Below are 14,156 nucleotides of genomic sequence, written 5' to 3'. Positions count from 1 at the left end.
CACGTTATGTACGAGAAGCTGCAAAAGACACTGGCGCAAGTGGAATATAAAAACATGGTGACATTAATTTTTAAGTAAATATAATGGGCGATATATTGCGTCACCAAAAATGATTGAGGTCATGTACATATATTGCGCGATAAGTCGATATATTGATTATTGCGACAGGCCTACTGAATAGTCCTCCACTGATAGGAATGTAAGAGCTCTCTATAGAGTACATCTGTCTGCAGTGGAATTCGATGCTTGGAGCTGGTTTATAAAAGGCCAGCAGAACATCGATCATGATGCTGCATGTCTGTCCCTAATTGGACATTGCACCCTTTGAAGCAACCTTTCATATACACTAAAAAAATCTACATGTTCTACAAAAATTCCACAGAGATTTACAATGCTGGGAGCAAAAGTCCTTTGCTTTGAATTCAATCAGTAATCTAACATTTGATCAATTTCACAATATTTTATTGCAGGCCTAACACTTATATTTTATATTATATATATATATATATATATATATATTAGAACCATTAAATTAATACAATATAAAATATATAAATAATACAATTAAATGAATAATATATTCATATTCAATACAATGTGATATATTTTGTGATAAATACCATCTATCTATCTATCTATATAAAAAATATATAATAATATAATTAAATAAATACAATACAAAAGCAATATATAAATAAATAATTAAATTCCTATTCGGTACAATGTTAATATATTTCATTAATTGTCAGAAATTTATTGTATTGTTTTGGGGGGAAAAGGCATTTTAATATATAATATCATAAAAATAATACATCATAAAAAATATACAGTATATTTACTATATTAAACCAGCACGGTCTGGTTTAAAAGAGTCTAAATGGCACAACAGTTCTGTATGGCTTTTGCCAAACTCACTGATCAGAGTAAAGTGAGTTAGTCAGCATGGCACCATGTCCTGAGCGGCCCGGCATTGGCAGAGAGGCTAAGAATGCGACAGTCACCCACACAGCCATGTGACGCTTCAAAGTCAATTTAAGAAAGCTTGTTCATATAATCAGTGTGCCAAATGTCTGCACTCTCACTGCTGGCTCACACAAACAAAGCTTACTGAAATGATTGCTTACGAACTATCAGAGGAATTATATATTTATGAGGTGCTGCAGCACCTTCACTGATGAGATTATCGGTGAAAAATGACCTAAATGCTTTGATATTTATACAAATAACTCAAGGTAAACCACATTAGTGCATGTGGACCAATCTTTCTCCCAAATGTTTGCCACTAATTTGATAGCAGTGTCCCATATTCATGCACCAGGAGAATAACAAGGACTGCTACTAAAACCGTGAGAAAGGAGGGAGTGCATTGACAATGGACCACTGCATAAAGAGATTTGAAACGAGGTCAAAGTAAATCTCTAAGTGATTCAAAATGGCTAGAGCCAATGCTAGAGCTGCACATTCCCTCTCACAGGAAACAAGCCGAGTAAGAAGAAATTTCATTGATCTTGATATCAGAAGAGCTCTAGAAGTCTGGCGACCAGCTGCTTGTCGAACGAGAGAGGCAATTTAAAAAAGTGACGGGTTTATGGACTGCCTATCTTCAACTGTACTGATTAAATATGAGCTTATTACTGCAACATGCTTAAAAATACCTCAATTGGAACTGCTTATTAACTTATTATCTCCAATATGTGGAAAAAAGATAAGGGAGAAGCACACCACCAACATCCATCATAGCTCGCACCTGGACTTTGTAGGAATCAGTGGAACTCAGTGTTTTACATATTCAGTTTTGCACTACATTTACTGCTAAATGTCTAGAGACACGAGCAAATATAAACTCAAGAAGCATAAAGCAGTACATGGAGAAACAAACAGCCCCATTAACCTAGAGCATTAGAGACTCCAAGAATATCTACAAACCTAATTACCAACAAGAGCTGACTTCACCAATCATATAAATTATTATAACAAGTTCAACTGCAGGCTGATGATTTTAGGTCTTTTATTCAAAATGTAATTATGGTTTGTTATAGAGCTATTTTAAGGTTTAATTGACAAGATGCGAGTAGGAAAGCTTTGTCATACCATCAATACATTATCAAACTAAAGAACCAAGAGTCCAGACCAAGGGAAAAAATCATTCAAAACAAGTTCACAAAGGACTTTTATTATGGCTCCTATCTGACTAAATGAAAGGTAATTTCTAAATTACCTTTAGAAATATTCTGCTGACTTTTCATTGAAAACATTAATAACAGCATTTCATCATAATACGCCCTCATTTGACAGCTTTAATAACTGGAGACAAATCAGGTGCATATACTCCAGTCATCAATACAACAAACTTCTAATGATAAAAATGAAAATTCTGTCAATATTTGTCTCCCTCACTTGTACGGCTTCTTATGTGTAAAAGGTGAATTTTTAAAGATTATCCTGCTCACTCTTTTTCACATAATGTAAGTGAATGGAGACCGAGGCGGTCAAAGTCCAATATGACACAAAAAATGCCATAAAAGTGGTGACATTAAAAGCATCACACATGATGTTTGGTCACATGGCAAACAAGAACCAATGGCGTTTCAAATCAATTATGTCAAAAAACTACTAATTCCCTGGTATTTTGATTTGAGAGCCAAAGCAAATCTATTTTTACTTTAGAATCATTGATATACTATTATAGATTTTGTTAATATTTTAAACTAGACTTTATTTTTATAATTTGTTTACATTTTAATTTTAGGAATTATGTTGTGCGTTTTGTAAATGTCTATATCATTTTTATTAAGCTTCTTTTTAGTTTTAGTTATTTTAGTATTTCAACTTAAACGTTGCATTGCTGAAATGAAAGTTTTTATATTGTATTTAAATTTCAGTTCATGTTTAGTTCAAATAATGGAAATGTTTTTTGTTATTGAACTTTTCAATAAATAATGATTGAAATGTTTTCCGATCATCTCACAAAGCTAGTTTAGCTTGAAAAGTGGAATAAAACACTTAAACAATATGAACTACTTTTATGGTGCTTTTTGTTAATTCCCATTCACTTTCATTACATAGAAAAGCACCCCTAGGGAAAAAAATCAATCCCTTTTTATGGAAGAAACGATGACAGAACTTTCATTTTTAGGCGAAATATCTCTTTATGGTTTGGAAAGCATGAGGAAGCAAAATGGCTGGCAGCCTCATCGGAGACCAGAAGATGGAGGATCTTACCTGCATAGCGCAACGGGGCATCTTTATCCAAGGCTATCAACGGAGGGTCCAGGAGAACTTTGTCGTCATTTTCCGTTACGATACCATGATACGTGGTCTCAATCCATGGCTTGTGCTTATTTACTGTTGGGGAGAGAAAACAGGAAAAAGTAGTTTATTTTTTGCTGAATAAAACCAAGCCCAGACAACAACCAATTATTTTGGTTTTCTGTGAGGATGCACTATGTGTCAGCACAACTGTACGCCAGCTTAAAGCCAGAGCGCAGAATCACACACTGACTAGTGCGCAGTGGCATTTGCCGCCCCTGTCTGTTCGAGCTGAGAGCACGCCGAAGCTCAGCAGCTCATTAGTGTTGACTGAAGGCTTTGAGCTCTGAAAGCGAGAGGACAGATGCGCTGTGCTTTAGCTTCAGACTGCAGAAACACTGCAGTAGCAGCAGCAGCAGCAGAGGTTGATGTGAAGGGCAGATTGCTCTCTTCAATGGCTGATCGGTGCCTGTACCCGAAATGCGAGTACATCAGCAGTTGCTGGGCGAAAAGGATACTCCTGCAGTGCTGATCTCATTGTGTGCAGACCTGACAGTGAGGCAGCGGCAGGAAACTAAATGATCTCAGCAGACTGATGTCGTCAACTGCGGGGTCCATCACGAGGCTGTCTGACTGAATCAGCTGTTGAGAAACACACCTTTCAAAACATAGCTAAAAGACAGCTCTTCAGCGAGCACTTATAGAACAGTTATGGTATTGGATACTAATTGAACAATACAGACTCCAAGTACACAATTTAGTATGAGCTATGAAGCAAAATACCTGTTCACTAGTTATTGTGTATATTGCTTATTTTTCATGTCAGGGACTAGATCTACTAACTGTCCCAAAGTATAGAATTTGAGTAAAATACACAAATAAAAATTTTTTTACATAATAAAAATATTAAGTACATAATGATTCTCATGAAAATCATTATGTATGCTATGCATATAGAATAATCTTAATTAATACTTATTTATATTTATATTTGTAAATAGTTTTTTATATTAATAAGTCTCTTTGTTTTTGTCATATATTTTAATGTAATTTTACTGCATATACCTAAAAAAAAATACATTTGCAAAATATACAACATGTCACGAAGGTGAGAAAATTATACAATTTTCACTGATATGAACTGATAATATCAACTCAAAAGTAAAGAGATTCACCCAAAAAGACGACATTTTTTTAATTTTCTATTTTGTAACTATATTTTTCGGTATGCATTAAAATTAACGACTTTAAAAATATATGATAACAACAAAAAGACAAAAATAAAAAAAAACTAATATATTAAATATAAGTAAATATTTTTATTTAATAATTAAGATTGATTAAGATTTAATATTTTTTATATTTATATAAATGTTATTTATATATTATTATTTTATATATTATTATTATTTATTTTAGTTATATTTTTATTATGTGATAAATGTATACATTTACTTTAATTCTGTACTTTGATACTGCTACCATTGTTAGCTACTTTATGAAAAATTTGTTTTTTCATCATTTATAAATCACTTTGGATAAAAACCACCTGCTAAATGAATAAATGTAAATGTGTGTAGTTATATGAAAATATACATTGACTGAAAAATCTCTTATGTCAGCTCATCACTCAAGCCAAACACTAAATCTATGACTCTTGTGCACGTAAATTCTTCAACATCCTCTGTGCTAACAGCTCCCATCCCTTATACTGCTCAGAAAATTGCCGTCTGAAAATATCTGCGCGGTGTGTGCAGCAGCTGGAGCGAATACGGATGATTTATTGGCTTCTGTGCACCGGTGTCTTACGACTCACCCCCGCAGGCAGAAGCCTGATCAGTGACACTAATTGAAGGATATAACCTCCACAGCAATAACACCATAATGCTCACCTCTGTTCATATTACACGCCACATCCGATTTCACACCTTCTGGAAAACTGTATGCTTGACAGAACTGTCGCTTCATTTTCATGTTTCTTTACCCTGTTCATTTTCAGCTGCAATACATTTGAGATTTAAAACTGCGCATGGTTCAAGAACTGACAATTGTACATGTCTATCAATGCTACAAACACATGATGCATGATTCTAACGCTGTAACCAGTACAAAGAGAGCTGGGAGGAAGTCTAGGACTTGGAATTTGTGATCTGGCTCATAAATCGTCTTAGCAAAGTGGGTTCACGTGACCTAAGGGTACTGCTGCTGCTGCTGGTTGTCTGTGGACAGATTGTCAGACCAGACTACCCTGATAATCTGCTTTAAAATCCCAGGTTTATAAAACCTTAAGAGCCGAGGTAAGTCACATGCTTAAAGGGCAAACTGGGACATAATGCTACTAATAAAGAGAACAAGATCAGAACATGACATTGTTTTCCTCACTTATATGTGATGTTTTAAAGAAGTTTATTTACCAAGTAGGCCTACTGTACATCAATTTAACTAACTTGATTGAGTGTGGTTTTTGCTTATGCAAAACTTGACACCAAGATGCGACAAGACTACCATTCAAAATGATGTTCTTTAGAACTTTCTATACATCAAAGAATACTGAAGAAAAATGTAGCACGGTTTCCACACAAAAATACTAAGCAGCATAACTGTTTTCAGCATTTATAATAATAAGAAATGTTTCTTAAGCACCAAATCAGCATATTAAAATAATTTCTCAAGGATCATGTGACACTGAAGCCTGGAGTAATGATGCTGAAAATTCAGGAATAAATATATTACATTTTAAAATATATTACAACGGAAAACAGTTATTTTAATTTGCAATAATATTTCACAATATTACTGTTTTTATTGTATTTTTGAACAAATAAATCCTGCTTTGGTAAGCATAAGAGACTTCTTTCAAAAAATTTAAAACATCTTTTCAACCTCCATTTGAACAGTAAAGTCATTTTGAAATATTGTATATTGAATGTCGAATGGAAACACCAAAATATTCATACAGTTACCAAAATAAGCAATTTTTTAAATATATACACTCACAAGTCATGACAAAAAGAGAAAAAAAATGTTATTTTGGTCATTCTAAATCTGAAATGTAGAAGCCAAAACCTGTCATCTGCCAACTATGAGCAAACATAAAGCACACTCTAAAATGTTTAGAATTTATTATATTTAATAACAAAAGAGCCACAGTGACTACAACATAGTAAGTGACTACAATGAACATTTCTTTTTTCTGTTTACCTGAAAGTTATGATTTTTTTTTCTTTTAAACACATGGGATGGAAACCGATAATTAATTTTTTTCTGATAATTCACATCGCAAATTGAATAGAAAAATCTTTTTTTATTATGGACCATAAATATGGCTCTGGGTCCCCTGTACGGCTGCTTAGAAACAACACTGCACTATTTGAAAATGCCTTAAGCCTCACTAAGTAATAGAAAGTAAATCAAAGCAGCAACATGGGACATTTGTAGCTGAGTGGTCAAACACTCGAGGTTAATCTGGGTTTACACCGACAAAGAACTGTTTGTACTCACAAACCCTTCTGCTGTAGAACAAATATACTGATAACACGGTTATCATCACATATTAACATATAAAGAGATACTCAAAAACCTGTTCACAAACAGGCAACAAAATGTAAATTATCGGGATGCTCCATGGACAACCAGACAATTTAATGAATGAGTCTTTTTTCTGAAATGTTTTGGTACATCTCAGTAATGGTCTTTGAGACCTCTTGGAGCACGTTCAGCCATGGCATTGATCCCAGCAAGAGAAAACCACTAAACACAGCAGCCAAACACCTGCTAAACACTGGCCACACTCCCACACACACTCATATAACATATGGTGCGCACATTACTCCTTCTCTTACCAAAAACACATTTACCAATCAAACGGCAGTTATTTTCTTCTTTAGACTTCCTTGAAGCCCTTAATGAACCATTAAAAACAGCTTATGTTTGAAAAGCCCACACTGATGTCTGGTGTGCATCATTATAAACTAAACGAGCGGGTATCAAAAAGGAAAGGCTGCTTACCAGGCTGGCGGAGAATGAATCTGATTACTGAAGGAGCTCTGATGTGGTTGATATCATTTCTGAGCGCCCTGCGGCTCTGGCACAAGGCAAGCGTTTGGGACGGCAGGCAGCCAGTTGGCTGTTTTTACATGCATTTTACATAGAAGCACTTTAGATCCTTGCACAGCAGCAACACAGTGCAACTGTTGTGACAAAAGTAACAGATAGAACTGTTTGATAAATGGGCTAAAATGATGGCAACACACCAAAAATACGATTTCATAATGACAGCAGTCAAGTAGTGAAGTGTCGAGACAAGTGGTTAAAGGCTACAGGTCGCTATAGATGGAAACATACTCAGTTTTGTCGATGTCTGAAGAGGTTGTTAAAGCATAGAGTTTTATCCATGAAAGCTATGCAAATCTATGGTATGTAACTGGTGCATTAGAGCAATACTGACACTTGAGCACAGTGGAGTAAATATGTGCTCAGAGATCACCGTTCAATCCATTTTCATTCAGAATGATTCATCAACAGCACGCTAAAAGGGTAGTAAACGGTTTATTTGCAGTCTAAACAACATTTATTTGAAGTTTTTTTGAAAGCTGAAGCAGACTGGAACAGTAAAGAAAGTAAGAATAGAATAGAATAGAATAGACATCATTATTATATTTATCATAGTGATTAAAGTTAATGTTTAATTGTTAAAGTAAATACTAATAAAAAGGAACAAGTATTTACAAGTAAATGGGGTCGAAAGAATATTATTATCTTAACATATTTAACATTCGTTATAATATAATATAAAATAATGTAATGTAACAGAATGGAATAGAATAGAAAAATTTAATTTGATATAAATTGATATAATTAAAATTATATTTAGAGTGGTTAAAGTTCATTTTTGGATGTCAATGTTAATATTATTACACATCCTTGCTTTTATTAGGGGTTCAAGCACGCAGTGCTGAAACCCTATTGTAATTGTAAGGATATTTATTATTATTATTATTATTATTAATAATAATAATAATAATAATAAATTGTGTTGAAAGAACATAAGCTTCTTAATATTATATTTAACATGAATAATATAATATAACATAACATAACATAACATAATATAATATAAAAAAACATTTGTTTATATTATATATTAAAGTTTTTGGACAATAAAGTTAACAACAATAACAATACTAATAATACATTTTCATGTTATTATTATTATTATTATTATTATATCAGTTGTTTTAAAATTCCATTGGGTGACATCAGAATTCTAGCACATAAATTACACCCTTTACCTTCACCAATCTACAGAACATGATCATTAGAGCAAGAGCGCCTACTTTTAACAATTGCAGACAATAATATTTGTATTTGACACACACAAACCATTTGCCACCATCCATTCTCCAGATTACAGTCATTTGGATAATATCCGCAAATTAAGCCATTTAGCCATAATCACATCTTTTGAATGCTAGCAGGCACAAATTAGAGACTAATGATGCAGCAGAGTGAGGAAACACAGTTGGCCTGGAGCTGCCTCCATCCCAGCAGCACCCAAGATTAGGAGATCTTAGACAAATACTAAAGAACCTCAGACTAACCGGGTCCCGTGTGTGTTTTTTGCATGCATGTCTAAAGGGATAAATAAACCCTGTATGTCACACTAAAGCAGAGGCATCCGGAACAAGCCAGAGGCTTTATATCCAAACACATTCCAAGCTACATATTGGAGTTGGCAAGCAGAGAATCGCCTAGTCACAGTCTTTTACATGCTTTATCCAGCACAGCCATCCAGTCAGATTGCGTCACCATGACCGGATAGGATTCAGACCATGTGCAGCTATCGCTACGTTATCTGATCGATGACAAATATTATTACAGGGGCTCTGGTCAGACAGCATGCGCCGAGCACAGATGGGGGGTCTGGGTCAGGCACTATTGTGCTATGCCTGGCATGCAATCCTGTTAGCCATCATGTAAACCCACTGACACCTAATCCTATAATGAGATGCTCCTGTTTCATTCACTTACAAGATCACAGACTTGTATGACTTTTCAAAGTACTGTGGTGGGTCACATATGCTCGAGCCAAAAGTTTACAGTTAAGACGGCTGTAAGAACACACCGCTGACTTACGCTCGCTCACAGTAGATCATTTCGATTTCTTACTTTTTTGGAAAAAGATTCACATTGTTCTTGAGGCATATTTCAACATTTTTATAGACATTTTTGGGGAAAGGTCCAGATAAAATCCAGCTTTGCCATTACAGGAATACATTTTATTTTAAAATGCATCAAAACAGAAAATCGTTATTTTAAATTGCAATAATATTATTTCACAATATTTTAATTTTTACTGTATTTTTGGATTAAATAACTGTTGAATGGTAGTGTACAATTAGAAAATACTTATGAAAAATGTAAACAAGTATAAAAAAAATTGTTATTTGATTAAAGATTAAATCAAATTACATACAACTGGCCAACTAATTAAACCCAATAAATTGCATTTATCAATATTTGTTAAGAAAACTCGGTAACACTTTATTTTAAGGTCCAATTCTCGCTATTTAACCATTATACTGCAACTTTTGCCTCAAACACCTCATTTGCTGCTTATTAATAGTTAGTAGTAGAAGTAATGGGTAGTTGTTAACTTGACTTTTTGACTTTATGATATTTATGACTTTATGACTTGTTAAGTTTAGGTATTAGGTAGGATTAGGGATGTAGAATATGGTCATGCAGAATATGTGCTTTATAAGTCCTGATAAACAGCCAATATGTTAATAATTGGCATGCTAATAAGCAACAAGTTAATAGTGAGAACTGGTCCCTATTCTAAAGTGTTACCGAAAACTCTTCAAATGTAGATAATTCAAAGACATTATTATGACTGACGAAAACATATAATAGACATTAAAAACAGTGGCTTTATATATTGTTCACATCGATATCATTGAACACAAGCCTGACAATATTCCTTTAATTGCATTGGCTAAAATTTTATATGGATATTGTGGCAGATTTGAGAATATGACTCTTTGGGTGGTGGCACTCCAAAGGAAACTACTTTTTCCTGTAATTCTTCACACACACATTACTCTACAGGGCTAACAACAGTCTTCAGTAATGGCAAACGGAAGCAATTCATTAGCTGTTGGCTCAGTAACCCATGAGAAATTGCTTCTATTGCAGTCGAGCATAAAGCAATTAAGCAACATACTCTCAACACACTAATTTCACTATCTCCGAGTGATATTCTTGGAGATATCATATCATATCTCCGAGTGAATATTAAGCTCACTAAAATCTACATTGAGACATTTTAGTGCAGAAGATATTGGTTTCAGTATAAAAAGTTATGTTAAAATAAAATATTAATATCTCACACAAAAATATTTAATTTTATTTTAAATGGCAGAAGCATTTTGATTAAGATATACATCATTAAATGCAAAAAGTCTGGCTGTGCTTAATGGGTAAATTTTTGCACCCTTTAAGCACACCCGTTCCCATTAATGCTCGCATCATGTTTTATTAAAAATTCTTGTTTTTTTTAAACAACCTTTTTAAAGAATAATTGAAAAATGGTTTATTTGAAGACACAAAGTCAATCACAAAAAAAAAAAACAGAACACTAAAATCAAGCAACAAGGCACTCAATTTGATCAGGTGTATATTCATAATGAAGTATAATTTAAGCACATTGCAACATCTAGACTAGTTCACATTCAGCTAAGTAACACAAATTCAAAATTCAAATAAAACATTTAATTCATGGGGATGAACACAGAAACTAGCCTCATTATGAAGCCTCTTATTAAATGGATGTCAACTTATCTATAGTCTCTTAAACACTGCACAATTTTTGCCCCGATTTTCCACAGATTTACAGTCTGGAGAAGTTGATGCTAGTTGCCAAAGGTCAAAGCCAGTCTGTAGATTTGAGTTGACAGAATCCATAGAAAATCATGTAGTGTATGATCACAGACTCTGATTTTTTAGCTTCAGACTTTGATTCCATCCAGTCGGAGGAGATCAAACGTGTTTAATATTTTCAGCCGATTTTAGAACACATTGTTTTAATTTAATTTAATTTTATGTCATTTCATTTCACGTGTCTCCTAGCAACAATGCACACATTTCTGGATGAGTTTGTTGTGATCGGAAGGAATTTAAAGTCTGGTAGTGTGTGATCCTCAGTCATTTAGTGTATGATGGCCAGTTTTCCTTTGTGACTATTTACAAGTCACAAAGGAAAACTAGCCATCATGCCCTAAATGACTGAGGATCACGTCATACACTGGTGTTTTAAAAATCTGTTCAAATTTTAAAAGTCGTGTAGTTTATTCCAGCCTTTAGTTGCTTTTTTTTCCTGGACAGATACAGCAGGTTTCCAATGGCTCCTTCTTTGTACGAACGACATGCCTCTTTCATCTTTGGGCATAAACTATAATTACATCTAGATTTTGTCATCTTAAAGATGTGAAAATAAGTTATTAACCATTTTATAAAGATATAAAGATAGTTAGATCTTTTGGATCTAACTGTAATAATTTCCCACATCTAAGTTCCAGGTTATAATATGCAAAAGTCTAAACATTAATCTCTTAATTTTACAGTAAGTAGTGAAACTTACCCAAAATAAAGGCTTAAACGTCGAAAAAATGCACATTTAAAGGGCTACTCTTTTGGTGAAAGTTTTCAGACAGCTTTCAAAATGGCCACCAGACAGTGTGAACACATGGAGACCCATATCTCAGTGTGCAATGGTCTGATTGACTTGAAATTATAGGAGGTATGTAGTAGGGCTGTGCGATTTGGGGGAAAATATCAAATTGCGATTTTTTTGACAGATATTGCGATTGCGATTTGATTTGCAATTTTAAATTTGCAAAGTCAAGCTTCAGCTCAATATTGTCAATAATGTGCAGCACAGTATGGGTATCATTACCCTGCTCATCGCAGGCTTTGCGATTAGGAAATAGCTACGTCTCAAATCGCGATTTCGATTCGATTTCGATTAATCGCACAGCCCTAGTGTAGTAACAAACACATCAAGTATGATAATACATTATTTTTTCTTTTTATAATCTGAGCTCAAATATGGAAGTGTGCTTAATGGGTACGTGAGCTTAATAGGTACGTTTACCCTATAAGCCAAAATAATATCCACTTCAGACAGTTAGAAATATAAATTTCCAAATTTTTCCTCACTTCATCTGAAAGATCTTCAACGCGTGCTTCCTCCTGTGTGCTGTATGCTTACAAGATGTTTAAATGGTTTAACAAGGGGTGGCTATTTCCGGTCAGTATGGCCCAGAAACCTTTTCATGACAGTGATCACACCCAGAGTGCGATCTACCGCAGCCTTTGTCAATTAACACCACAGACGCCTCCGTTCTCACCTCGAGTGCGAGCGAGCTGCGAGTTCTCACAGAGCACACAGCTGCTTCACAATTCAAGGTCTATCGGTGGTAGTAAAAGATAACTACTGATCTACACCTCGGCAGACTTGAAAATGGATTGGCTTTCACACTTGATGGATTTGCAGTTACTTCTGAAAGAGACTTATAAACAGCTTTCTTTTTGAAGCATCATCTGAAATTTATTGCCATGGTTTGACGTCTTTGCTGAGCAGACCCCATTCTCGTGTGAATAATGCAGGACAATGGGCCATCCTAAGATCTCAATACAATGGCCTGCTAGGATACAAATCACTCAACGACTGAAACGACACCTACAGAACAACGGAGACGGCGTTTTGCAACAAGAATACACAAATCATGAAGGCTGAATCCTAAAATTCAATGCAGGGCTACAGAGTCCAGACTAAAAATAAAACTAAACCTAAAATGATACATTTAGGAGCCAAACTACTTTTTAGCTGAAAAATTAGACAATTTATTAAATTATAAAATAAATTGTATAAATCAAACTAAATTATACTACTACATTGTATAAATTTTAATATATAATATTTTAAAATATACATTTACATGATTTTTTAAAATCTTAAAACATAAAATATGAATAGGTTTACAACAAAGGCTAATCACTGACTGAGTAAATCTGATACAAACTACTAATACAAGAGCGAGTGTGAGTGCAGTTTTGTGAATCTTTTTGACTGACTCATCAACAGAACTGGTTCATACGAGCCATTTGTTCTCGAATCGGACATCACAGCTGCGCTGTTTTTATCATTGCATGCTGGAAACGTCTTTAACAATACAATATCTGATACATTTTCGTATGGGTGCACAAAATTTTCCCTACGGTCACTAATATAGAATCATTTTAAATCATTGTCACATATTTTTTATATTTTATCACATTTGCCTAGCACTTTAAACTCAGTCTTAAGTCCTGCAATGAAAATGAAAAGAAAATGGGTTGAAAAATGCAAATACTTTTTGTTGGCCACTGAATTTCCTCATGACCAAAAGACATCATGACCAGATATAACCATTTAGCTCATCTATCATAATGACTTACCCAACAAATATTCATAAGGATCATCATTGTGATTTTCTGAAGGGAGAATGAAGTGCCTAATTCCCTTTACTTGAAATTCATTGGTACCTGGACTTAAAGGGGTCATATGACGTTGCTAAAAAATAACATTATTTTGTGTATTTGGTGTAATGAAATGTGTTTATGCGGTTTAAGGTAAAAAAAAAAACATTATTTTCCACATACTGTACATTATTGTTTCTCCTCTATGCCCCGCCTTTCTGAAACGCGTCGATTTTTACAAAGCTCATCGTTCTGAAAAAGCGAGGTGTGCTCTGATTGGCCAGCTATCCAGCGAATTTGGCCGAATACCTCAAGCGTGTGACGGAAATCTTACGCCCCTTACCATATTGTGATGCCATGTCCCGGCCGGAGCAACGAGACAAAAA

At 34.3% G+C, this 14,156-nt stretch overlaps 1 protein-coding gene across 1 annotated transcript in view; it reads right to left on the bottom strand.

The window, feature by feature from the left end:
- The window catches only part of LOC107708834 (calsyntenin-1-like), a 44,060-nt gene that overhangs the window by 18,596 nt on the left and 11,308 nt on the right, over nt 1-14,156 (bottom strand). The window contains 1 exon segment of the mRNA XM_016513171.1: nt 3,223-3,345. Coding sequence (XP_016368657.1) covers nt 3,223-3,345 — 123 coding nt within the window.

Source organism: Sinocyclocheilus rhinocerous, unplaced genomic scaffold (assembly GCF_001515625.1).
Source record: "Sinocyclocheilus rhinocerous isolate Xijiao unplaced genomic scaffold, SAMN03320098_v1.1 scaffold1406, whole genome shotgun sequence".
In the NCBI taxonomy this organism is placed as follows: domain Eukaryota; kingdom Metazoa; phylum Chordata; class Actinopteri; order Cypriniformes; family Cyprinidae; genus Sinocyclocheilus; species Sinocyclocheilus rhinocerous.
This window is presented reverse-complemented; position numbering and strand designations above follow the sequence as displayed.